At 40.6% G+C, this 27,887-nt stretch overlaps 2 protein-coding genes across 7 annotated transcripts; one reads left to right on the top strand and one right to left on the bottom strand.

The window, feature by feature from the left end:
- Positions 1-46: 46 nt before the first annotated feature.
- On the bottom strand, positions 47-5,186 carry dnlz (DNL-type zinc finger). Of its 2 annotated transcripts, none has more exons than XM_061908239.1 (3): positions 4,827-5,186; positions 3,315-3,454; positions 47-1,524 (listed from the first exon to the last, which is right to left on the bottom strand). In XM_061908239.1, the coding sequence occupies exons 1-3, from the start codon at positions 5,082-5,084 to the stop codon at positions 1,377-1,379; spliced, it is 546 nt and encodes a 181-aa protein (XP_061764223.1). In that variant the 5' UTR covers positions 5,085-5,186; the 3' UTR covers positions 47-1,376. The 2 variants fall into 2 exon arrangements, with proteins under 2 accessions (XP_061764223.1, XP_061764224.1); XM_061908240.1 differs by having other exon boundaries at positions 4,871-5,008.
- Positions 4,559-27,630, top strand: lrrc8aa (leucine rich repeat containing 8 VRAC subunit Aa). Of its 5 annotated transcripts, none has more exons than XM_061908233.1 (4): positions 4,559-4,628; positions 13,994-16,082; positions 18,892-19,205; positions 27,053-27,630. In XM_061908233.1, the coding sequence occupies exons 2-3, from the start codon at positions 14,004-14,006 to the stop codon at positions 19,189-19,191; spliced, it is 2,379 nt and encodes a 792-aa protein (XP_061764217.1). In that variant the 5' UTR covers positions 4,559-4,628; positions 13,994-14,003; the 3' UTR covers positions 19,192-19,205; positions 27,053-27,630. The 5 variants fall into 5 exon arrangements, with proteins under 5 accessions (XP_061764217.1, XP_061764218.1, XP_061764215.1 ...); XM_061908234.1 differs by having other exon boundaries at positions 4,613-5,431; positions 27,244-27,630; XM_061908231.1 differs by having other exon boundaries at positions 4,614-5,393.
- The last annotated feature ends 257 nt before the right edge of the window (positions 27,631-27,887 follow it).

Here is a 27,887-nt window from a genome sequence, read left to right as displayed (position 1 = left end):
TTTTTTATGAATTGTTTTTATTTTTTAATAAAAATTATTAAAAAAATATATGTATAAAAAAATATTTTTTTCATTTATTAAACAACATAAAAACACAGGATACACTTACAATTAGTGCACCAACCCCCCAGAAAAACTCCCTTTTTCATGACAAAAGGGGGAAAAAAGAAGAAAAAAAAACCACCACCCACCCCCCGCCGGGCCGCAGGACAAATTATCAAGCATTGGCCGGTACGCAGCTACAAAAAGTTTGGGGGCCACTGAGGTAAATTATGTGATTTCAAAAAGGTAAAGGACAATATGAAAGAGAATAAAAGAGCAGACTGATGCAACCAGCTGCCAGTTCAGAGGCGCTATTTCTACATACAGAGCTGAAATTAAAACTAAAAATTAACAAACACATGTTGCACAAATAGAGTTTTTGTTTCAAAACGTGTGCCATTAATAGATAAGTAGTTTAATACACAATACCTTATAATATTCTCATATGCCACATTAGGGTAGGTTACTTTATCCCATATTCGGGAAATTATGTGGTTTCAAAAAGTATGCAGAAAAAGGTAAAGAAGGACAATATGAAAGAGAATAAAAGAGCAGACTGATGCAACGAGCTGCCAGTTCCGAGGCGCTATTTCTACATACAGCGCTGAAAGTAAAAACTAAAAATTAACAATAAACACATGTTGCACAAATACAGTGTTTCAAAACACGTGACATTAATAGAAAAATAGTTTAATACACAATACCTTATAATATTCTCATATGCCACATTAGGGTAAGTTACTTTATCCCATATTGGGGAAATTATGTGGTTTCAAAAAGTACACAAAAAGGGTAAAGGAGGCGCTATTTCTACATACAGCGCTGAAAGTAAAACTGAAAATTAGCAACAAACACATGTTGCACAAATACAGGGGGGGAGGGGTTGGTGCTAGCAGGGTGTATAATATAGCCAAGAGTCATGGATGCATTGGAATTCGTGGTAATTCTTATGTTGTGTTTATAAAGTGTTACAGAGCCAATGTTTTCCAGAAATGTGTTTGGTGAGGGTTCACAGAGTGTTGCGCATATTAGTAAGGGTGTTAAAGCTGTTTTATATCACAACCATCAGTGTGATCTGTAGGGCTGTGGAACAAGACCCCTGGTTTACACATAGTAAAAGGAAAAAAAAACTCCTCCGCCATTTTGGAAATGACGACAGGGGAAGCGTCACTCGTGATGTCACGACTTTGACCCGGCGGTAAAAGTAAGCATGCGCTAATAAATTTGGGGAGCAAGTTCGACCCGGCAGTAATTCAAGGCAGGCGCATATTACATGCTGCGGCTATTCAAGGAAATACGGTATATTAAAATGATTGTCTCTCATACAGCTCCTGCTATGTATCTTTGTTTGTTACTTCCACATCAGGACCACTCTGTAGTTCTTTTTTACAAGTGGACTCTTCAAGAATGACTTCCAGAGCGTCTCCTCCTTCCAGCCTCTTCACCGTCTCCCCTTTGGCAGCGAGGATCTCCTCGATGTTCCTGCGACACCATTCGAGGAAAGTATGTTAACTGGATATTTGCTGCAGATCGGTGGTTTTCAAAATATTTTCCACCAAGTACCACCATAATGACCAATATTAAAACACAGTAGCGGAATAGGCCTAAGTATTCATTAAAAACAAGGCAGGTTTTTTTCCCCGTTTTTTTTTTTTTATAACAAGTACATTTAATATTTGTGGCCACTAACATTACACAACGTTTAAACAGTAACATTTTAATTGAACATAGAAAATATGACATTGTACTTGAATTATGTGATTATTTGGTGTACCACTCTATGGAGCCCGTACTAGTTTGAGAATCACTGCTTAAGATGGAGATTTACAAAACCCAAAACCAGTGAAGTTGGCACGTTGTATAAATCCTAAATAAAAACAGAATGCAAGGATTTGCAAATCATTTTCAACCTATATTCAATTGAATAGACTGCAAAGACAAGACAATGTTAATACTGGAACATTTTATTTTTTGCAAATATTGGCTCATTTGGAATTTGCGGCGGCGGCGATGACCAAGAAGAACGCGGAGTTGGAATATAATTACATTGGCGGAGTTACAATGCATAGTAGGCTTCCGCCACTTACTGCACTGGAGTTGTAACTACAAGCTACTTTCACAGACAGAGTCCCATTGCTTTTACGAGCAGTCGAGCGAGTCAAAAGCCGGCAAAAAAAATAATAATAACCTTTTTTCCGGCTTAAGCGATTCAACAGATTACGCATGTATTGAAACGGATGGTTGGAGTATGGAGGCAGATAGCGAAAACAAAATTGAAGAAGAAACTGAAGCTATTGAGCGAATAGCTATTGACTGCGATAGCATCGCCAGTAAAATTTGCAGACCAACGATCGAAAGTTTCGCATCTTGTGACACTGGATTAACTTAAATCTATCGATTGGTAAGTGTTTGTTTGGCATTAAATGTGGGTGGAAGGAAACGCTGGATGTAGACATAGTTTTAAATGTACATACAGCTAGCCTAAATAGCATGTTAGCATCGATTAGCTGGCAGTCATGCCGCGACCAAATATGTCTGATTAGCACATAAGTCAATCACATCAACAAAACTCACCTTTGTGATTTAGTTGACTTTATCGTTGGAAATGCATCTGCAGGTTGTCCATACATCTCTGTGCCATGTCTGCCTTAGCATCGCCGGTAAAATGTGCAGACACTCCGGGACATTCAATGGGGGGTCTGGCGGCAGATTTCTTTGACTTTATTGTTGAAAATGCATCTACTTTGAGTGTCGCAGGATATCCACACAATCTTGCCATCTCTGTAGTAGCATAGCTTTCGTCGGTAAAGTGTGCGGAACAAACGACTGACCATTTCGTCGGCTTTCCCCACACCCTCATATTTTGAACAAATTTTGTCCAATTTCTTGCCACTTTCACTTCTTTGGGCAACTTGAATCCCTCCCTGTTAGTGTTTTTACACCCTCCGACAACACACCGACGAGGCATGATGTCTCCAAGGTTCCAGAAAATAATCGAAAAAACGGAAAATAACAGAGCTGAGAGCCGGTGTTTGTAATGTGTTTGAGGTGACGTCACGTTCTGACGTCATCGCTCCGAGTGTGATAAATAGAAAGGCGTTTAATTCGCCAAAATTCACCCATTTAGAGTTCGGAAATCGGTTAAAAAAACATATGGTCTTTTTTCTGCAACATCAAGGTATGTATTGACGCTTACGTAGGTATGGTGATAATGTTCCCCTTTAATTTGCCCTGGTCTGCTGTAGACACAGTAAATAATAGTAAATACAAACCTCTTCCCTTGTAAATCAGAGAACCAGCCCAGGTTGTCAGCAATGATGTGGTGGTTCTTGCATCCTTGACATGTCACGATCACAACACCCTTTTGGTAGGCCTGCTTGGAGATCTTCTGCATGGACCTAAGGCTGCAGACCTGAATGTGCACAACAGAACACGTCAGTCCCTATGGATCAGGGGTCACCAGGTAGCCCGTAAGGACCAGATGAGTAGCCCGCTGGCCTGTTCTAAAAATAGCTCAAATAGCAGCACTTACCAGTGAGCTGCCTCTATTTCTTAAATTTTATTTATTTACTAGCAAGCTGGTCTCGCTTTGCTCGACATTTTTAATTCTAAGAGAGACAAAACTCAAATAGAATTTGAAAATCCAAGAAAATATTTTAAAGACTTTATCTTCACTTGTTTAAATAAATTATTTTTATTTTATTTTACTTTGCTTCTTATAACTTTCAGAAAGACAATTTTAGAGGAAAAAAATACAACCTTAAAAATCATTTTACGATTTTTAAACACATATACCTTTTAAATTCCTTCCTCTTCTTTCCTGACAATTTAAATCAATGTTCAAGTAAATTATTTTTTTTTATTTTAAAGAATAATAAATATATTTTAATTGAATTCTAAAATTTAGCTTCTGTTTTTTCGACGAAGAATATTTTTGAAATATTTCTTCAAACTTATGATTAAAATTCAAAAAAAGTATTCTGGCAAATCTTTAGAATCAAATTTAAATCTAATTTCAAAGTCTTTTGAATTTCTTTTAAAATTTTTGTTCTGGAAAATCTAGAAGAAATAATGATTTGTCTGTTAGAAATATAGCTTGGTCCAATTTGTTATGTATTTTAACAAAATGCAGATTGGATTTTAACCTATTTAAAACATGTCATCAAAATTCTAAAATGAATCTTAATCAGGAAAAATTACTAATGATGTTCCATAAATTATTTTTTAATTTTTTTCAAAAAAGATTTGAATTAGCTAGTTTTTCTGTTCTTTTTTTCGGTTGAATTTTGAATTGTAAAGAGTCGAAATTGAAGATAAACTATGTTTCAAAATTTTATTTTCATTTTTTTCCTGTTTTCTCCTCTTTTAAACCGTTCAATTAAGTGTTTTTTTCCCCATCATTTATTCTCTACAAAAAACCTTCCGTAAAAGGAAGAAAAAATGTACGACGGAATGACAGATAGAAATACCCATTGTTTATATATATGCGATGAGTTGGCGACGTGTCCAGGGTGTACACTTCCTTCCGCCCGATTGTAGCTGAGATAGGCGCCAGCGCCCCCCGTGACTCCAAAAGGGAATAAGCGGTAGGAAATGGATGGATATATAGATTTATTTATTAAAAGTAAATTGAGCAGATTGGCTATTTCTGGCAATTTATTTAAGTGTGTATCAAACTGGTAGCCCTTCGCATTAATCAGTACCCAAGAAGTAGCTCTTGGTTTCAAAAAGGTTGGTGACCCCTGCTATGGATGAACACTTTCAGCAAAAGTAAAGAACAATACCTTGCATGTGTACACTAGGTGCAAGTGTGTCGAAATAATCTGACCATTCAGAGCTTGCCGTGTTTTTTTACTCTGAGTGGTGGAGAAGCTTCTCGTTCTGCAGCCATCGTAGCAAATATGACGTAACCGGTTAAGTGAAGAAGAAGGTGTTGGTACGGCAAGAAGTCCACACCTTACAGGCGAAAGCCACTGCAAAGTCACAGTGGGTTTTGATATTCGTCCTGAAAGTAAACGATTTAAACACCTGGGGAACAGCATGACCACGACACGTCTGACCCAAAGCCACCGACGTTTTAGTTCGAAGTTTGCTGTCGCGGTTTCATGACATCACGCCATTGCCGTTTAGGCGTGGGTCCGCATGCTTTTATTTTGAAACGAGCTAAAAAAAAAAAAAAAAAAGACAAACATGTACTACTTCCGGAAGGTTGGAGCAAGCAGACGAATCAGCGGCCATCACGTAACGGTTCGGGAGGCGTTTACAGTCCTGGCTGTCAAACTACTGGCTCCACCGAACCGCCGTCCGCCTGTCTTCGACGCGGAGAGATGCGTCTCTCGCGGGTGGACGAGGTGAGAGACAGCGGCGTCCGTAAAAAAAAAAAAAAAGTGTAAGTGTGTCCCGGAAGTGACCGTCCTGCTTTTGGTTGTCAAGCGGCGCTTCATTCGTGTCCAAGCGCCCCTAAAATTATTATTTTTTTTTTATTAAATGTAATATTGTTTCATGTTATGGTATCTTCTTTGTAAATGTTAATATTTCATGTCCCAAATCTATTTTTAATAGTAATAGTAACATTGCATTTGAAGACCGCGGTGGTGTCCTTATACGTTGTTGAGGGAACCACTTCTTATGTAACATTACTTTAATGTTTGTGTTTTATTTCCACTATATTTTCTTAAAAACACATTACTTTAATGTTTGTGTTTTATTTCCACTCTATTTTCTTAAAAAAAACATTACTTTAATGTTCGTGTTTTATATCCACTCTATTTTCTTAAAGAACATTACTTTAATGTTTTTGTTTTATTTCCACTCTGTTTTCTTAAAAAAAACATTACTTTAATGTCTGTGTTTTATTTCCACCTTATTTTCTTAAAAAATATATTACTTTAATGTTTGTGTTTTATTTCCACTCTATTTTCTTAAAATAATAATTCTCTTAGAGTCGTGTGGCGCCAACAAGGTGACGTCATCCGCGTCAGGGACGACCAGTTGAACCTAGTTTTAACGCATTTTTCAAAAATGATATTACTAGCTTTTCAAACTGAAACGAGATTGTGTTTGCATTTGCTAATGGAGTTCTCCAAAGTAGACTTTACCCTACTGGCAAGACGACCACGAAAGTAAAAATGTTTATTGCCTTTTCACATATATAAGGGGGAAGTAGCAGTGTGTGGTTTGATATGTAAGAAACCAAAACAAGATTCCTTGATATTGTTAAGAATAAAAAAAAAAATCACCTTTGTCGATATACATTTTACTCCCAAACTAGCATTGTACCTCAAATATGCCATGGCTATGCATTTAAATTACCTTACAAGATTATTGAAGTATATTAATTTACAAACCCCGTTTCCATATGAGTTGGGAAATTGTTTTAGATGTAAATATAAACGGAATACAATGATTGCAAATCCTTTTCAACCCATATTGAATTGAATGCACTACAAAGACAACATATTTGATGTTCAAACTCATAAACCTTGTTGTTTTTTTGCAAATAATATTTAACTTAGAATATCATGGCTGCAACACGGGCCAAAGTAGTTGGGAAAGGACATGTTCACCACTGTGTTACATCACCTTTTCTTTTAACAACACTCAATAAACGTTTGGGAACTGAGGAAACTAATTGTTGAAGCTTTGAAAGTGGGATTCTTTCCCATCCATTCATCCATCCATCCATCCATTTTTTACCGCTTATTCCCTTTTGGGATAGCGGGGGGCGCTGGTGCCTATCTCAGCTGCAATCTGGCGGAAGGCGGAGTACACCCTGGACAAGTCGCCAACTCATCGCAGGGCCAACACAGATAGACAGACACCATTCACACTCAAATTCACACACTAGGGCTAATTTAGTGTTGCCAATCAACCTATCCCCAGGTGCATGTTTTTGGAGGTGGGAGGAAGCCGGAGTACCTGGAGGGAACCCACGCAGTCCCGGGGAGAACATGCAAACTCCACACAGCCCGGGATTGAACCCAGGACTACTCTGGACCTTTGTGTTGTGAGGGTCCCATTCTTGTTTAATGTAGAGCTTCAGTCGTTCAACAGTCCGGGGTCTCCGCTGTTGTATTTGACGCTTCATATTGCACCACACATTTTCGATGGGAGACAGGTCTGGACTGCAGGCGGGCCCGGAAAGTACCCGCACTCTTTTTTTTTAATGAAGCCAAGCTGTTGTAACATGTGGTTTGGCATTGTCTTGCTGAAATAAACAAGGGCGTCCATGAAAAAGACGGCGCGTAGATGGCAGCATATGTTCCAGAACCTGTATGTACCTTTCAGCATTAATGGTGCCTTCACAGATGTGTAAGTTACCCATGCCTTGGGCACTAATGCACCTCCATACCATCCCAGATGCTGGCTTTTGAACTTTGCGTCGATAACAGTCTGGACTGTTCGCTTCCCCTTTGGTCCGGATGACACGATGTCGAATATTTTCCCCCAAAATTTGAAATGTGGACTCGTCAAACCACAGAACCCTTTTCCACTTTGCATCAGTCCATCTTAGATGATCTCAGCCCCAGAGAAGCCGGCCGCGTTTCTGGATGTTTTTGATAAATGGCTTTCGCTTTGCATAGTACAGCTTTAACTTGCACTTACAGATGTAGCGACCAACTGTATTTAGTGACAGTGGTTTTCTGAAGTGTTCCTGAGCCCATGTGGTGATATCCTTTAGAGATTGATGTCGGTTTTGGATACAGTGCCGTCTGAGGGATCGAAGGTCATGGTCACTCAATGTTGGTTTCCGGCCATGCCGCTTACGTGGAGGGATTTCTCCAGATTCTCTGAACCTTTTGATGAAATATAGACCGTAGATGTTGAAATCCCAAAATATCTTGCAATTACACTTTGAGAAACGTTGTTCTTGAACTGTTTGACTATTTGCTCACGCAGTTGTGGACAAAGGGGTGTACCTCGCCCCATCCTTTCTTGTGAAAGACTGAGCATTTTTTGGGAAGCTGTTTTTATACCCAATCATGGCACCCACCTGTTCCTAATTAGCCTGCACACCTGTGGGATGTTCCATATAAGTGTTTGACGAGCATTCCTCAACTTTATCAGTATTTATTGCCACTTTTCCAAACTTCTTTGTCATGTGTTGCTGGCATCAAATTCTAAAGTTAATGATTATTTGCAAAAAAAAAAAATGTTTATCAGTTTGAACATCAAATATGTTGTCTTTGATCATATTCAACTGAATATGGGTTGAAAATAATATGCAAATCATTGTATTTTGTTTATATTTACATCAAACACAATTTCCCAACTCTTATGGAAACGGGGTTTGTATGTTCATGTAGGGCAGACCTGGACAAATTAAGGCCCGGGGGCCACATGCGGCCCGTTAAGCTTTTCAAACCTTTCAATATTTTTTTAGATTTTTAAGATGGAAAGTGTAGCTGCCATTATGATGTGCAGTCATGTTTTCTAATGACCGTAAGTCTTCAACTATGCAAAGCATTTCAATGGTTGGAATCTGTGCTTATGGATGATATACCAGTCACTATGGTAATGGAATTAGTTATTATGGTCATCTCCGTCACAGCAGCGCAGACGAGGGACCAGGCAGTGTGGGCGGGAAGTGTTTCCACAGACGCAAAAGGAGCTTTTCACAAAAGTTCTAAAGCTTAGTGATATATCAGATGTGTCAGATTGTAGGTGGGTTTATTTTGTACCCTTCGTTCATATATCACTGTTTGTTGAATTTTTGTTCCGTTTCACTTCATTTGAAAGGACGTGTGTCATTCATATTTTGTCAATATTCAGTGTTTTATCGTTCATAGGACAATGTAAAATTCCATTAAGTGTTTTAAGGCGGTCTGTCATAACGTTTTTAGCATTCAATCAGACATTATTGTGAAGTTTTGTATTAGTGTCTCTAAAAATAGATATACCGGCCCCCAGACACATTTTTTTCTGTAAATGTGGCCCCCTAGTCAAAATATCTGCCTAGGCCTGATGTAGGACGTTGAAGCAATGTTTGCACAGCAGTGTATATACATATCATGAGTCTGGGTAGTTAGTGAAAATTTTGAGCTGGAATAGTACAAAACCCACAACCAATGAAGCTGGCACATTGTGTAATTTGTAAATCAAAACAGAATACAATAATTTGCAAATCCTTTTCAACTTATATTCAATTGAATAGACTGCAAATACAAGACATTTTAATGTTAGAACTGAGAAACTGTAACATTTTTCGCAAATAATTATTAACTTAGAATTCAATGGCAGCAACACATAGGAAAAAAATTGGCACAGGGACATTTTTACCACTGTGTTGCATGGCTTCTCCTTTTAACAACACTCAGTAAACGTTTGAGAACTGAGGACACCAATATTTTAAGATTTTCAGGTGGAATTCTTTCCCATTCTTGCTTGATGTACAGCAGGGGTGTCAAACTCAAATACAGAGTGGGCCAAAATTTCAAACGGAACAAAGCCGCGGGCTAAGATTAAGCACAAATTAACCTTTTAAGAGGGATCCAAACAAGTTTTGCAGTGAGCATTGAACAAGTGAGGCTTATATAACTTTATAGTGACATGCAAAGTCAGTTTCAAATCATCCATCCATCCATTTCCTACCGCTTGTCCCTTCTCGGGTCGCTGGAGCCAACCTCAGCTGCATTCGGACGGAAGGCATTATACACCCTGGACAAGTCGCCCCATCACAGGGCCAACACAGATAGACAGACAACATTCACACTCACATTCACACACTAGGGCCAATTTAGTGTTGCCAATCAACCTATCAATAATAATTAAAAAATATCAATGGCATATCAAATAAAATTTAAATAAAAATTGGGGGGGCCTGGTGTGGTGGGGGGGGGGGCTGGTTTGGTGGTAGCGGGGGTGTATATTGTGGCATCCAGGAATAGTTAGTGCTGTAAAGGGTTGTGGGTATTACGTGTGTTACGGTGCAGATGTTCTCCCGAAACGTGTTTGTCATTCTTGTTTGGTGTGGCTTCACAGTGTGGCGCATATTTGTAACAGTGTTAGTCGTTTATACGGCCACCCTCCGTGTGACCTGTATGGCTGTTGACCAAGTATGCGTTGCATTCATTCGTGTGTTAAAGCCGCAGATATTATGTGACTGGGCCGGTGTTATTTGTATGGCGGAAAAGCGGACGTGACGATAGGTTATAAAGGACGCTAAAGGCAATGTCTTCTAGGCAAGCCCCCAATATTGTTGTCCGGGTGGAAATAGGTAGAAATTCGGAAGAATTGTTGCCCCGGGAGATTTTCGGGGGGGGGCAGTGAAATTCGGGAGTCTCTCGGGTAAATCGTGAGGGTTGGCAAATGCATTGTTACAGCAGCACCGCCCCTGTATAATAACGGCGGGCCAGCTCTAATCTTAATTTGATATCACCTCAAGGGCCAAATGAAATTACACGGGGGCCAGAGTTTGACACCCATGATGTACAGCTTAAGTTGTTCAACAGTCTGAGGTCTCCGTTGTCGTATTTTAGGCTTCATTTTGCGCCACACATTTTCATTGGAAGACAGTTCTGGACTAGCGGCAGGCCAGTCTACTACCCGCACTTTTTTACTATGAAGCCACATTGTTGTAACACGTGGCTTGGCATTGTCTTGGTGAAATAAGCAGGGGTTAACGTTGCTTGAATGGCAACATGTGTTGCTCCAAAACATGTATGGACCTTTCAGCATTAATGGTGCTTTCACATATGTGTAAGTTACCCATGCGTTGGGCACTAATACACACCCAAACCATCACAGTTGTTGGCTTTTGAACTTTGTGCCTATAACAATCCGGATGGTTCTTTTCTTCTTTGGGCCGGAGGACACAACGTCCACAGTTTCCAAAAACAATTTGAAATGTGGACTCATCAGACCAGAAAACACTTTGCATCAGTCCATCTTAGATCAGCTCGGGGCCCAGCGAAGGTGTGGTTAATAAATGGCTTTGGATTTGAATCGTAGCGTTTTAACTTGCACTTGCAGATGTAGCGACAAACTGTAGTTACTGACAGTGGATTTCTGAAGTTTTCCTGAGCCCATGTGGTAATAACCTTTACACACTGATGTTGCTTTTTGATGCAGTAACGTCTGAGGGATTGAAGGTTCGCTATATCATCGCTTATGTGGAGTGATTTCTCCAGATTCTCTGAACCTTTTGATGATATTTCAGACCTCAAATGGGGAAATCCCTAAATTCCTTGCAATAGCTCGTTTAGAAATGTTTTTCTTAAATTATTCGACCATTTGCTCACGCATTTGTTCACAAAGTGGTGACCCTAACCCCATTCTTGTTTGTGAATGACTGACCATTTCATAGAAGCTGGTTTTATACCCAATCATGGCACACACCGGTTCACAATTAGCCTTTTCACCTGTGGGATGTTCCAAAATAAGTGTTTGATGAGTATTCCTCAACTTTCTCAGTCTTTTTGTCACACAGCTTTTTCAAAACATGTTGCGGGCATCAAATTCCAAATGAGCTAATATTTGCAAAAAATTAAAGTTTTCCCACTTCAAACGTTAAGTATCTTGTCTTTGCAGTCCATTCAATTGAATATAGGTTGAAAATGATTTGCAAATTATTGTATTTGTTTAATTTACGATTTACACAACGTGCCGACTTCACTGGTTTGGTGTTTGTGTACAACAATACTATACAAATGCAGTAGTAACTAAACGTACGAGCCTAATGGGTTGTGTGACATAACTCTGTACCCCAAACACTTGTGTCTCAAGTCATCATTGTCCTTTGAAATCAATTGAAAAAAGAAAAAAAAACTTAGAAATCCTGTGTGATAAACAATGCTATAGCATGTACTACTAACAAGTATAGTAGTTTTATGAAGTAATGTAATAACAATGCAGAGCATTTTCCTTGGAGAGGGGACTTCTACTGCTTCCTTTGAGCTGCTTCTCATCAGCAGCTTTTCCATATTTTCATGGATGAATGACCACCATTGGGATATTATTACAAACCCCGTTTCCATATGAGTTGGGAAATTGTGTTAGATGTAAATATAAACGGAATACATTGATTTGCAAATCATTTTCAACCCATATTCAGTTGAATGCACTACAAATACAAGATATTTGACGTTCAAACTCATACATTTTTTTTTTTTTTTTTTCAAATAATATTTAACTTAGAATTTCATGGCTACAACACATGCCAAAGTAGTTGGGAAAGGACATGTTCACCACTGTGTTACATCACCTTTTCTTTTAACAACACTCAATAAACGTTTGGGAACTGAGGAAACTAATTGTTGAAGCTTTGAAAATGGAATTCTTTCCCATTCTTGTTTTATGTAGAGCTTCAGTCGTTCAACGGTTCGGGGTCTCCGCTGTCGTATTTTACGCTTCATAATGCGCCACACATTTTTGATGGGAGACAGGTCTGGACTGCAGGCGGGCCAGGAAAGCACCCGCACTCTTTTTTTACGAAGCCACACTGTTGTAACATGTGGCTTGGCATTGTCTTGCTGACATAAGCAGGGGCGTTCATGATAATGTTGCTTGGATGACAACATATGTTGCTCCAAAACCTGTATGGACCTTTCAGCATTAATAGTGCCTTCACATATGTGTAAGTTACCGATGCCTTGGGCACTAATGCACCTCCATACCATCAAAGATGCTGGCTTTTGAACTTTGCGCCGATAACAATCAGGATGGTTATTTCCTCTTTGTTCCGGAGGACACTACGTCCTCAGTTTCCAAATATAATTTGAAATGTGGACTTGTCAGACCACAGAACACTTTCCACTTTGCATCATTCCATCTTAGATGAACTCGGGCCCAGCGAAAACGGCAGCGTTTCTGGGTGTTGTTGATAAATGGGCTTTGCTTTGCAGGGTACAGTTTTAACATGCACTTACAGATGTAGCGACCAACTGTAGTTACTGACAGTGGTTTTATGACGTATTCCTGAGCCCATGTGGTGATATCCTTTACACACTGATGTCGGTTTTTGATGCAGTACTGCCTGAGGGTTCAAAGGTCCGTGATATCATCGCTTACGTGCAGTGATTTCAACAGATTCTTTGAACCTTTTGATGATTTTACGGACCGTAGATGGTAAAATCCCTAAATTCCTTGCAATAGCTCGAAGAGAAATGTTGTTTTAAAACTGTTCGACAATTTGCTTACAAAGTGGTAAACCTCGCCCCATCCTTTTTTGGGAATTACTTTGCATTTCATGGAAGCTGTTTTTATACCCAATCATGGCACCCACCTGTTCTCAATTAGCCTGCACACCTGTGGGATGTTCCAAATAAGTGTTTGGTGAGCATTCCTCAACGTTATCCGTATTTATTGCCACCTTTCCCAACTTTTTTGTCACGTGTTTCTGGCATCGGATTCTAAAGTTAATGATCATTTGCAAAAAAAAACAAAACATTAATCAGTTTGAACATCAAATATGTTGTCTTTGTGGAATATTCAACTGAATATAGGTTGAAAATAATTTGCAAATCGTTGTATTCCATTTATATTTACATTTAACACAATTTCCCAACTCATATGGAAATGGGGTTTGTACTCATTCTGCCTCAGTACATTCCAACTGCTTCACCAACTCTGCTGTGCGCTCTCTCATGTTTTTTTCTTTCTTTCTTTAAATTCAATTAAACATAATCCGCATCTTATTAGCACTGTCCTTCTCTTATTAGCACTGTCCTTCATACCTGCGTACTTCCTTCCCAATATTGGAAAAACAAACTTGAGTTGATTTTTAGTTATAAGCTAATGCTAGCGAGTAAAACTGAACATTTGCTATGCTACAACCTCAAGAATAAAATTTGCTCTTATGTCAAAACACTTTTACGTTGGGGCATGTTTAAGTTGAGGTACCGCTGTAAAAGTAATTAACCGTAGAATGAAGAGAAACTACAAAGAAAAGTGACAAGATGCTTACGATTTCCTGTCCACAATTCAACCAGCTAATCCCTCCACGTCCCTCCAGGTAATCCATCATGATTCCCGTCACAGAGTTCCGGTACTTGGCCGAAACGAAGCCGGGGTACCGTATTCTGAAGCCATGGTGGGATGTTTTCAATGACTACCTCTCCATCGTCATGCTGATGATCGCAGTGTTCGGCGGCACGCTGCAGATCACGCAGGACAAGATGATCTGCCTGCCCTGTAAGAGGGCCGTCAACGATGACATCTGCGAGGCCAGGACCACCCCGAACACGTTAGAGCTCAAAGGCGTCCAGAACGAGCTGGACCGCCAACAGTACAGCTACATCGACGCTGTGTGTTACGAGAGCACCCTGCACTGGTTTGCCAAGTACTTTCCGTACCTGGTGCTGTTCCACACGCTCATCTTCCTGGCCTGCAGCAACTTCTGGTTCAAGTTCCCGCGCACCAGTTCCAAACTGGAGCACTTTGTGTCCATCCTCTTAAAGTGCTTCAACTCCCCATGGACCACCAGGGCTTTGTCTGAGACAGTCGTGGAGGAGAGAGACTCCAAACCGTTGGAGAAAATAAACGGCGCCATGGACCAGAAGACTTCGACTACTAGCAAGGACGTTGAGGCCAGCGTTCCCATTCTCCAGCAAACAAGGTCCAAAATTGAGCAAGGGATCATGGATAAAAAGGAAGGAGAGCAGGCCAAGGCTCTTTTTGAGAAGGTGAAAAAGTTCAGAATCCATGTGGAGGAAGGAGACATCATTCACCGTCTTTACATCCGTCAGACCATCATCAAAGTCATCATGTTCTTGGTGATCATTAGCTACGCCGGGTACTACGTCTTCTTCATCCGCTTCAATGTTATGTGCGCAGTGGAGACAGAGAAGGTGACGGGATACAGCACCTTCATTTGCGCTCACCCGTTAGCAACACTTTTCAAAATCTTAGCCTCCTTCTACATCAGCCTGGTGGTGATGTACGGCGTCATCTCCGTCTACACGCTGTGCTGGATGTTGAGGCGCTCCCTCACACGCTATTCCTTCGAGTCCATCCGTGAGGACAGCCGGTACAGCGACATCCCTGACCTGAAGAACGATTTTGCTTTCATGTTGCACATGACGGACCAGTACGACCCGCTGTACTCCAAGCGCTTTGCCGTGTTCTTGTCGGAGGTGAGCGAGAACAAGCTGCGACAGCTCAACCTCAATAACGAGTGGACGCTGGAGAAGCTGAGGCAGCACATCACCAAGAACCCGCAGGAGAAGCTGGAGTTGCACCTGTGCATGCTGAGCGGCGTCCCCGAGACCGTCTTTGACCTGGTGGAGCTAGAGGGGCTCAAGCTGGAGTTCATCCCTGACGTCACCATCCCGCCCATCATCGCCAAGCTCTCCAACCTGCGAGAGTTGTGGCTCTACCACACACCCGCCAAAATTGAGTCCGCCGCCCTGATTTTCCTGAGGGAGAAGCTCAAGTCTCTCCACATCAAATTCACCGACATCAAGGAAATCCCACTGTGGATCTACAGCCTCAAGAATCTCAGCGAGTTTTACCTCACCGGCAACCTGAGCGCCGACAACAGCCGCCACATCGTGCTTGACGGCCTGCGGGAGCTCAAACGTCTCAAAGTTCTCCGTCTGAAGAGCAACCTGTGCAAGCTGCCGCAGGTGGTGATCGATCTGAGTGCGCACCTACTTAAGCTCTCCGTAAACAACGACGGCACCAAGTTAACAGTGCTCAACAACGTGAAGAAGATGGTCAACCTGAGCGAGCTGGAGCTGGTGCGCTGCGACCTGGAGCCGATCCCAACTCCCATCTTCAGCCTGCACAACCTGCAGGAGATCAATCTGAAGGACAACAACCTGAAGACCATGGATGACATGATCACCATCCAGGAACTGCGCCGCCTGGTGTGCCTGAAGCTCTGGTACAACCAGATCGCATGCATTCCCCCTTGGATCGGCAACCTGAACAACCTGGAGAGGCTGTATCTCAACAGGAACAAGATTGAGGAGCTGCCCAGCCAGCTCTTTTCCTGCCTCAGGCTGCGCCTCTTGGACTTGAGCCACAACAACCTGACCAGCATCCCGGCCAACGTGGGCTTACTCCATAACCTGCAGTACTTCGCCGTGACAGCAAACAGAGTAAGAAGTTATTTACTGCTTTGTTTTGTTCAATTGAACATCTTCAGTTGTACAAATTCCTCGTGTGCCCAGGAGGTCGTTAGGTAATTGAAAAGCTCATCTAGTCACACCAGCAAGTATATCCATTTGGAGTGTGGTGCTTATTTATTGAAGTAACTGAAGAAGGTGTCAATTCGAGTGGAGGCCAGTATTTAAGGAACTATCCACCTTGTGTATTTAAGTGTCGTACACTCCCACACAGCCATTGTTTGATTGGGATCGCAATTAGTCCACCAGAGGGCGCCACTTAGAATCTAAAATCTCCCCCAGAGACAATGAAGGAAAGTAGCTGTTTTACGTTTGGACATGTCAACAAGTTCCTGCTGTTCACAAATCACAATACTGTCTACGCAGTTTACTAGTGGTACTGCTGGGCTTTGTCTGTATACACACCCAGTGGTACCCCTTGTTTTCTGTTTGTAATCGGTTCCAAATCGTACGAAAAACCAAAGCAGATTTTCCTGATGATAACGTTCCTTGATGGTGCCAGGAAAAAAAAAATAGATTCACAACCAGATTGCGACTATTTTTCTGATTTGAACATTTGAAGAGTCAGATAAAAAAAGTTTTTTAACCAAAAGAAGCTTTTTTGACCTGATTTGAAGATATTTTATTATTGCAAAATCTGTTCGTATTGAGTATCATATCGTGTCGAATCAGGAATCGATTTTAAATCCCAAGAATCTGAATGGAAATGACTCATGTGTTGTTGCGAAATTCACTACCCTATAAATATAATCAGTCCATTCCAGATACCCAACAATATGAAGACAAAATAAATTTTATGTGGAATAGTTACAAGCAGAAAATTATGAAATATCCATAAATAGCGAATGAAACGCTATCATTGAAATCTCTTCTTGGTGACGATGATAGCCACTTTGTTACGAGTTCTTTTGAGAATTCAGTAGTGTTTCTCACCTCCTTTGTCAAAGTGCTGCAACTCACAACTTTCTTTGGCCCCACTATGGACTGTTTTGCAGTCCCACTAAATGAAAGAAAACAAAGCATTCTTTGTTTGGGTACTCGAGTCCGCAGAGTGATACTTGTGCAAACAGAGTACCATATTCTTCGGATTATAAATCGCTCCGGAGTATACATCGCACCGGCCGAAAATGCATAGTAAAGAAGGAAACAAACATATATACGGCACACTGGAGTTTAAGTCGCATTTTTGGGGGAAATTTATTTGATAAAACCCAACACCAAGAATAGACATTTGAAAGGCAATTTAAAATAAATAAAGAATAGTGAACAACAGGCTGAATAAGTGTACGTTATATGACGCATAAATACCCAACTGAGAAGGTGCCTGGTATTTTACGTAACATGTTATGGTAAGAGTCATTCAAATACTTATAACATATAGAACATGCTATACGTTTACCAAACAATCTGTCACTCCTAATCGATAAATCCGATGAAATAGCTGTCCAGCTTGTAATCTGCAGTACATGATTTCCTTTTCTGTGCCATTTTTGTTCAGCCCTTCTCAGATTTTATAAGTTACCGCCAACGAGGAAATTATCCATTTTAATAGCCACGGCTGTGGCATATAGCAGTTGGCATTCCATGACCCACAATACACTTCTGCCATGACCCTCCCTCGCCGAATTCTTATTGGTTGACGTGTGTGTAAAAAGATTGGTGACGTGTGTGTGATGTTTGCTGACATTTTCTCCGTCTCTTCCGCGAATGAGATGAAGTGTGAAGTGAAGTTAAGTATATTTATATAGCGCTTTTTCTCTAGTGACTCAAAGCGCTTTACGTAGTGAAACCCAATATCTAATTTTTACATTTAAACCAGTGTGGGTGGCACTGGGAGCAGGTGGGTAAAGTGTCTTGCCCAAGAACACAACGGCAGTGACTAGGATGGCGGAAGCGGGGCTCGGACCTGCAACCCTCAAGTTGCTGGGACGGCCGCCCTACCAACTGAGCTATACCGCCCCAATAGAGATAAATATTATTATTTGATATTGTGTAATCTGCAGTACAGTTCTGCCATGACCCCAACCCGCCAAATTCTTATTGGTTGACATGTGTTTGACGATTGCTGACATTTTCTTTGTCTCTTCCGCGAATGAGATGAAGTGTGAAGTATATTTACATAGCGCTTTTTCTCTAGTGACTCAAAGCGCTTTACATAGTGAAACCCAATATCTAATTTTTACATTTAAACCAGTGTGGGTGGCACTGGGAGCAGGTGGGTAAAGTGTCTTGCCCAAGGACACAACGGCAGTGACTAGGATGGCGGAAGCGGGAATCGAACCTGCAACCCTCAATTTGCTGGCAAGGCTGCCCTACCAACCGACCTAAACCGCTCCAATAGAGATAAATAATATTATTTGATATTGTGTAATCTGCAGTACAGTTCTGCCTTGACCCCAACTCACCAAATTCTTATTGGTTGACATGTGTTTGACGATTGCTGACATTTTCTTTGTCTCTTCCGCAAATGAGATGAATAATATTATTTGATATTTTACGGTAATGTGTTAATAATTTCACACATACGTCGCTCCGGAGTATATGTTGCACCCCCGGCCAAACTATGAAAAAAACTGCGACTTATAGTCCGTAAAATACGGTAGTTTCAGCCGAAAACCGGGGCAAAGCTTTTGTGAAATGGCACTGCAACCTGTGGCGTGTAAGAAACTATAATAAATACCTTTATTTTGCTTTTGCACGTTGCGGTCTTTCATGAACATGGACCTGAAAGTTTTGTATACAACTTCCTTAAGCTTAAATCTTCCATAAACCTTCTTCTCAGATAGAAACGCTGCCCATGGAGCTGTTCCAGTGCAGGAAACTGTGCACGCTCCTCCTGGGCAACAACTGCATTGAGACTCTGTCGTCGCGCGTGGGCGAACTCAGCGGTCTGACCCAGCTGGAGCTGCGCGGCAACAACCTGGATTGTCTCCCCGTGGAGCTGTCCCAGTGCCGGCTGCTGGAGAGGAGCGGCCTGGTGGTGGAGAACAAGCTCTTCAACACGCTGCCGCCCGAAGTCAAGGAGCAGCTCTTGGGCGTCGAAAAGGAGAGCGTGAAGATTTCCCAGATGAATGAGCACTGACGCCGTCTGTGAAGGTAAGTGGAGGCCCGAAAGGAACATTGGCGACATTTTTTCAAAAGATAAGACCCACTTTACCTTGATGTGCCACCCGGGCTCTTTGCCAAGCCCACTTTTTTGTGTGTTTTGGATCATTTTGTTGTTGTTTTTGCATGGAACACTGCACTGCTGTCATGTCAGTGGACTGAACGATGGATCTCCAATAATTCATAATGCTCCGCACGGATAAAGTGGTCAAAAGTGAGAACCGGTAGACACGCTGCCACGGCAAAAAAGAAGAACAAGAGAGAAAAGGGAAACGACTGTAAGATTAGTCATTGCCTTTGCAGCCTTGATTATTCACTCGCTTCAGGCTTAGCATGCTGCTAACATGGCCTTAATAATCTCTACTTAGTATTATTCGCTGCAGACTTTATGTTGCGGAGGGCAGCGGTATTGTCACCAGCTGTTTCTCTTGTTTACTATTTTTAACGATAAAATTTTTGCCATGCAAGAGTGGTGCTTTTGTGCAAGTATGGGTCATTGAAATGGAAGCACGCTTGTTAAGTGACTTGCAACAAGCAGTTAATGTACAGAGGAAAAATTGTATAAATAAGTTTAACGCCACATAAAATTACATTTAGTTTGAACCTTACAGCGTTTGAATGTGGAGGTTTCTCTCTACTTCATTTGTTTTTTTAGCTCAAATGCTTCCAATCAAAGTGCTCCTGTGGTCACGTGACCACGAGTCACGCTCTTCTTGCTGCTCCTCGGCCTTGACAGAAACGCAAAAAGGTCTGAGATGGTGTCGGCTTACGGCCGCTGAACAGGAAGCAAATGACTGGTTAAACAGCCAAGTGTGCAAATGTGCCAAAGCCCTTAAACGCCACCATTGCGTCGACTATTACACGCTGCCCATTCCTTTTACGCAAGGAAGCCATACGTACGGTTAAAGAACACGTTCTTTTATGGAATTTACACTGTAATTTAAGCTTATAGACGACTGAACGTCATTATGTCCTGATTGCCCTTTTGTACCGTTATGGTAATAAAACTGTACACTCCTTTCTTTTGCAAATTCCTTTTATTGCTGCTTACTGGGGCAAATATTCAAACTGTAACTATTAAAATTAAAGGCCTACTGAAATGAGATTGTCTTATTTAAACGGGGATAGCAGGTCCATTCTATGTGTCATACTTGATCATTTCGCAATATTGCCATATTTTTGCTGAAAGGATTTGGTAGAGAACATCCACAATAAAGTTAGCAAATTTCGGTGCTAAGAGAAAAGCCCTGCCTCTACCGGAAGGCACAGACGATGACGTCACATGTTGATGGCTCCTCATATATTCACATTGATTTTAATGGGAGCCTCCAACAAAAACAGCTATTCAGACCGAGAAAACGACAATTTCCCCATTAATTTGAACGAGGATGAAAGATTCGTGATTGAGGATATTAATAGCGACTGACTAGCAAAAAAAAAAAAAAATTAGTTTAAAAAAAAAATTGTTAAAAAAAAAACATTGGGACGGATTCTGATGTTTTTAAGACACATTTTTTAGGATAATTCTGGGAAATCCCTTATCTTTCTATTGTGTTGCTAGTGTTTTAGTGAGTTTAACAGTACCTGATAGTCGGAGGGGTGTGTCCACGGGTGTCTTGACGCCAATGTCTCAGGGGAGTCGACGGCAGCTATGGACGGCACAAGCTCAGCTGATATCCGGTAAGAATCGACTTTTTACCACAATTTTCTCACCGAAACCAGTTGGTTGACATTCGGTTGGGATCCATGTTCGCTGTGATCCATAGTAAAGTTTCACCTCCGTGAATTTTAAACAAGGAATCACCGTGTGTTTGTGCGGCTAATGGCTAAAGCTTCCCAACTCCATCCTTCTACTTTGACTTCCCCAATATTAATTGAAGAAATTGCAAAAGATTCAGTAACACAGATCTCCAAAATACTGTGTAATTATGCCGTTAAAGCAGACGACTTTTAGCTGTTTGTGTGTGCAGCGCTTATATTTCCTAACAGCCCGTGACGTCAAGCGTATGTCGTCATTACGCTACGTTTTCAAGAAGAAACTCCCGGGAAATTTAAAATTGCAATTTAGTAAACTAAAAAGGCCGTATTGGCATGTGTTGCAATGTTAATATTTCATCATTGATATATAAACTATCAGACTGCGTGGTGGGTAGTAGTGGGTTTCAGTAGGCCTTTAAGTCTATTAGAATTCCTGCTATATTGTTGTATCCACTTTACAATTGTATGTGATAAGCAAATTATATAATGTATTTTTGTTGTTTTGTTATTTTAGGAATGTGGTCATTTCTCTTATTACTGTGATCATTACATAATGGATATTGTCCACAATGATATCTTCCTTAACATTTCCTTTTTAAAAAGGGAATTGTAGTTTATGAAAGTTACCGAATATTCTAATCAATACATATATGTATATAGTGTGTGTTTTTGTGTGTGTGTGTGCGTGTGTGTGTGCGCAAAACTTAAAACCAGTGAAGTTGGCACGTTGTGTAATTCTTAAATAAAAACAGAAAACAATGATTTGGAAATCCGTTTTAACGTATATTCAATTGAATTGACTGCAAAGACAAGATATTTAATGTTCGAACTGAGAAACCATCCATCCATCCATTTTCTACCACTTATTCCTTTCGGGGTCGCGGGGGGCGCTGGCGCCTATCTCAGCTACACATTTTGTGAAATAAACGCACGGGCTACTATTTGGTAATATATATATATATATATATATATATATACATATATATATATATATATATATATATATGAAAAGGGGTTAGTGCGTCTGCCTCACAATACGAAGTTCCTGCAGTCTTGGGTTCAAATCCAGGCTAGGGATCTTTCTGTGTGGAGTTTGCATGTTCTCCCCGTGAATGCGTGGGTTCCCATGTATATATATATATATATATATATATATATATGGGCATATATATATATATATATATATATATATATATATATATATATGCCGTATTTCCTTGAATTGCCGCCGGGGGTGCTAATTAATTTAAAACCTCTTCTCACTCCTGCGCTTATCAAAGGCATTCGGTAAAAGTAAGCATGCGCTAATTATTTTAAAACCTCTTCTCACTCCGGCACTTACCAAAGTTATGCAGTAAAAATTTGAGTGTGATGTAAGCTTGGACCTTAAATCCTACTGTATAGCTCTTAACCTTCTTCCCTTTATGCGATTTAATATTGAAATCAGCCTCCTCCATTTTGAAAATGATGACAAGGGAAGTGTCACTCGTGACGTCACGAGTTTGACCAGGCGGTACTATATGCCCTGCGGCAATTCAAGGAAATACAGTATATATATATATATATATATATATATATATATATATATATATATATATATGTATATATATATATATATATATATATATATATATATATATATATATATGTATATATGTATATGCATATGTATATGTATATATATATATATATATATGTATATATATATATATATGTATATATATATATATATATGTATATGTATATATATATATGTATATATATATATATATATGTGTGTGTGTGTATGTGTATGTGTATATGTATGTGTATATATATATATATATATTTGTGCGATTCAGAATCGATTCTCATTTTTTAAATCAATTTTATTTTTATTTTATCTTTTTTTATGAATCCAACAAACCAATACACAACAATACCATAACAATGCAATCCAATTCAAAAACCAAACCTGACCCAGCAACACTCAGAACTGCAATAAACAGAGCAAATGAGGAGACACAAACGCGACACAGAACAAACCAAAAGTAGTGAAATAAAATGAATACTATCAACAACAGTATCAATATTAATTATAATTTCAGTATAGCAGTGATTAAAAATCCCCAATTGACCTTATCATTAGACATTTATAAAAATAAAAATGAAGCACAATAGTGTCACAGTGGCTTACACTTGCATCGCATCTCATAAGCTTGACAACACACTGTGTCCAAAGTTTTCACAAAAATAAAGTAAGTCATATTTTTGGTTTGTTTAATAGTTAAAACAAATTTACATTATTGCAATCAGTTGATAAAACATTGTCCTTTACAATTAGAAAAGCTTTTTAAAAAAAATCTTCTACTCTGCTAGCATGTCAGCAGACTGAGGTAGATCCTGCTGAAATCCTATGTATTGAATGAATACAGAATAATTTTTCATCGGAAAAATATCGTTTTTAAATCGAGAATCGCGTTGAATTGAAAAAAATCGATATATAATCGAATTGCGACCAAAAGAATAAATATTGAATCGAATCGTGGGACACCCAAAGATTCGCAGCCTTAATATGTATGTATGTATATATGTATATGTATATATACAAACCCCGTTTTAATATGAGTTGGGAAATTGTGTTATATGTAATTATAAACGGAATACAATGATTTGCAAATCATTTTCAACTCATCCATCCATTTTCTACCGCTTATTCCCTTTTGGGGTCACGGGGGGCGCTGCCGCCCATCTCAGCTACAATCGGGCGGAAGGCGGGGTACACCCTGGACAAGTCGCCACCTCATCGCAGGGCCAACAAAGATAGACAGACAACATTCACACTCACACTCACACACTAGGGCCAATTTAGTGTTGCCAATCAACCTATCCCCTGGTGCATGTCTTTGGAAGTGGGAGGAAGCCGGAGTACCCGGAGGGAACCCACGCATTCACGGGGAGAACATGCAAACTCCACACAGAAAGATTTGAACCCAGGACTGCAGGACCTTCGTATTGTGAGGCAGACGCACTAACCCCTCTGCCACCTTGAATATGTTACAAAGACAACATATTTGATGTTCAAACTGATAAAAACTGTTTTTTGTGCAAATAACCATTAACTTTAGAATTTGATGCCAGCAAAACGTGACACAGAAGTTGGGAAAGGTGGCAATAAATACTGATAAAGTTGAGGAATTCCCATCAAACACTTATTTGGAACATCCCACAGGTGTGCAGGCTAATTGGGAACAGGTGGGTGCCATGATTGGGTATAAAAACAGCTTCCGTGAAATGCTCAGTCATTCACAAACAAGGATTGGGAAACGGTCACCACTTTGTGAACAAATGCGTGAGCAAATTGTCAAAGAGTTTAAGAACAACATTTCTCAACGGGCTATTGCAAGAAATTTAGGAATTTCACCATCTACGCAGGGGTCGGGAACCTTTTTGGCTGAGTGAGCCAAGAATCCAAATATTTTAAAATGTATTTCCCGCAAGAGCCGTGTAATATTTTTTTCAACACTGAACACAACTAAACGCGTTCATTTTTTAAGTAAGACCAACATTTCTAGATTATAATAGGTCTCTTTTTCTTTGTAATAACATTGTTATTCTGAAGCTAACTGTGGGAGGGGGCGTGGCCTGCAGCGAAGCGGGGTGTTGCAGGACCAGCCTCGAAATCAGCGACAGGTGCGTGGATGGCCCACCCAGGCCTTTTATGTAATTTATATGCAGCAGGCAGGAGGAGAGACAGGGTTGGGGCTGGAGCCAGAGTGCGAGCGAGAACAAAAGAGGAAAAAGACAATTGCTGGGAAGCAACTGAGAGACTTATTGAAAAATAAAAAAATATTGTAACACTAAAACAGGCTCTCATGTCGGTGTTTGGTGGTCTGAAGAACCCCCAGGAGGGCAAGCCCTAAACTAACCGATAATAAATAAATCACTTCTTACCCTTAATGCAACTTCTTGAACAAGTGCGATAGAAAAAAGGATGGATGGATTCAAATGCATGAGCATGTTAACACTTTGATTACAAGTGGAATTATTCATTACTTATTGTGTTAAAGCAGTGTCAGCTCATATTTATCGAGAGCCAGATGCAGTCATCAAAAGAGCCACATCAAAAGAGCCTGATCTACGGTCTATAATACCATCAAAAGGTTCAGACAATCTGGAGAAATCACCGCACGTAAGTGATGATATAAACGGACCTTCGTTCCCTCAGGCGGGGGTACTGCATCAAAAAGTGACATCAGTGTGTAAAGGATATCACCACATGGGCTCAGGAACACTTCAGAAAACCACTGTCAGTAACTACAGTTTTTTGCTACATCTGTAAGTGCAAGTTAAAACTACTATGCAAAGCCAAAGCCATTTATCAACGACACCCAGAAACACTGTTGGGTTCTCTGGGCCCGAGCTCAGCTAAGATGGACTGATGCAAAGTGGAAAAGTGTTCTGTGGTCTGACGAGTCCACATTTGAAATAGTTTTTTTGGAAACGCTGAACGTCGTGTCCTCCGGACCAAAGAGGAAAATAACCAACATGACTGTTGTTGGTGCAAAGTTCAAAAGCCAGCATCTGTGATGGTATGGGGGCGTATTAGTGCCCAAGGCTTGGGTAACTTACACATCTGTGAAGGCACCATTAATGCTGAAAGGTACATACAGGTTTTGGAGCAACATATGTTGCCGTCCAAGCAACATTATCATGGACGCCCTTGCTCATTTCAGCAAGACAATGCCAAGTCACTTGTTACAACAGCTGTGGCTTCATAGTAAAAGAGTGCGGGTATTAGACTGGCTTGCCTGTAGTCCAGACCTGTCTCCCATTGAAAATGTGTGGCGCCTAAAATACGACAGCGGAGACCCCGGACTGTTGAACAACTTAAGCTGTACATATAACAAGAATGGGAAAGAATTTCACCTGAAAAACTTCAAAAATGTGTCTCCTTAGTTCCCAAAGGTTTATTGAGTGTTGTTAAAGAAAAGGTGATGAAAAACAGTGGTGAACAGCCCTTTCCCAACTACTTTGGCATGTGTTGCAGCCATGAAATTCTAAGTTTATTATTATTTGCAAAAAAAAAAAAAAAAAAGTTTATGCGTTTGAACATTAAATATCTTGTATTTGTAGTGCATTCAACTGAATATGGGTTGAAAAGGATTTGCAAATCATTGTATTCTGTTTATATTTACATCTAACACAATTTCCATTTCATATGGAAACAGGGTTTGTATTTGTGTATATATATATATTACATATATATATATATAATGTGAGTGTGAACGTTGTCTGTCTATCAGTGTTGGCCCTGCGATGAGGTGGCGACTTGTCCAGGGTGTACCCCGCCTTCCGCCCGATTGTAGCTGAGATAGGCGCCAGCGCCCCCCCGCCGACCCCAAAAGGGAATAAGGCGGTAGAAAATGGATGGATATATATATATGAATGTATGTATGTATATGTTTGTATATATGTATGTATCAGTGACGTGCTGTCAGGGGAGACAAGTGAGGCAGTGCCTCACCTGCCACCAGGTGGCTTAATCATGAGATGTTATAAAATAAAATACGTTTTAATATTTTCTTTTGTTTATGCTTTCTATGTGATTTTTGGTGTGATCCTGTTTAATTTGATAATTTCACGGTCAAAATCGCGTAATTTCCATGTTCCTGATCAAAACAACACAGCATACGAGAAAGTGAGGCAGACACAGGCGGTGCCTCCACGGCTACACACAGTGTGTATTCGGCGTGTGCGTGCGAGGGGGCGCATGCTTGTTGCCACGGGGAAAAGGCAGGCCATGAGGCAGCATGTACCTCTGCCTCAAAGTAGGGGCGATATATTGTCAACTTGCCGTTCAATGCCTCAGCAGTACTCTGACTCGCCACACTGGGAGAAGTGGGGGCGCTCAGCCGGCAGACACAGGTCTCTCCAGCTGAAGCCAGCATTTTTTCTTTTCTTTTTTAAATGTATTTATAACAAACATTGCATTTTTATTAGAGTAAGCCAGCGTTTGTGGGCGTTTTTTGTCGGATGCAAAATATTGTTAAATTTTTTGGAAGGAATTTAAATAAATGAATGTGTCTGCCAATATGGAGGATTATATGCTTGTGGAGAGGCGGAGCCCACGGCGGGGCAGGACACGCCTTGGCCCTGCTCAAGATGGCGGTCAGGAGGCGGAAAATGCAGCGGAGCGAGGACGCGGGGCGTGCCGAGAGCGACGCCGCAAGTGATCGAGATCAGGTGCGTGGCTCACACACCGGCTCACAATCTGCCTATCTCCTCTCAGCGTATAAAAGGGGAGAAGGAAGAGGAGGCAGGGGAGAAGCAGACGAGCGCAAAAGACAGAGAGCGAGCCGAAGACAGCAGCGAGGACGCGGCCTGCCCGGACTGCCAGCTGGTGAATCCAGCGGCCACCCCAAGGGCACCGTTACGCCCATTGCCGCTGATAGAGGTCCCGTTCGAGAGAATTGACATGGACCTCATTAGACCATTTCACCCGAGCACACGGGGATATCGCTTTGTTTTAGTCCTGGTCCGATGCTAAGGGGACAGGACGATGGATCCGTGTCAAAGAAAGAATGAATGGGGCCATGTATCATGAGATTTTGAGCCAAAACCTTCCATCAGTGAGAGCTTTGAATGGTTGACCAAATACGTATTTTTTACCATAATTTACAAAATAAATTCTTTAAAATTCCTACAATGTGAATTCCTAGATTTTTTTTCACATTCTGTCTCACAGTTGAAGTGTACCTATGATGAAAATGACAGACCTCTGTCATCATTTTAAGTGGGAGAACTTGCACAAACGGCTGACTAAATACTTTTTTGCCCACTGTACATACATATATATGTATGTATGTGTATTTATCTATATGTGTATATATACATATGTATGTGTATATATACATACATATATATGTATATATA

The sequence above is a fragment of the Nerophis ophidion genome, linkage group LG08 (genome assembly GCF_033978795.1).
Source record: "Nerophis ophidion isolate RoL-2023_Sa linkage group LG08, RoL_Noph_v1.0, whole genome shotgun sequence".
NCBI classification, from domain to species: domain Eukaryota; kingdom Metazoa; phylum Chordata; class Actinopteri; order Syngnathiformes; family Syngnathidae; genus Nerophis; species Nerophis ophidion.
Note: the sequence above shows the minus strand (reverse complement) of the source record. Positions and strands in the feature narration are given on the sequence as shown.

Excerpts from the sequence above, each read along its gene's own strand:
- lrrc8aa (XM_061908233.1), top strand. The coding sequence starts at position 14,004 with ATGATTCCCGTCACAGAGTTCCGGTACTTGGCCGAAACGAAGCCGGGG. Across the intron at positions 16,083-18,891 it reads TCGCCGTGACAGCAAACAGA|ATAGAAACGCTGCCCATGGA; the intron begins GTAAGAAGTTAT and ends CCTTCTTCTCAG.
- dnlz (XM_061908239.1), bottom strand. The coding sequence starts at position 5,084 with ATGCTGTTCCCCAGGTGTTTAAATCGTTTACTTTCAGGACGAATATCA. Across the intron at positions 3,455-4,826 it reads ACCTAGTGTACACATGCAAG|GTCTGCAGCCTTAGGTCCAT; the intron begins GTATTGTTCTTT and ends GTGCACATTCAG. Across the intron at positions 1,525-3,314 it reads TCTGATTTACAAGGGAAGAG|GAACATCGAGGAGATCCTCG; the intron begins GTTTGTATTTAC and ends ATGGTGTCGCAG.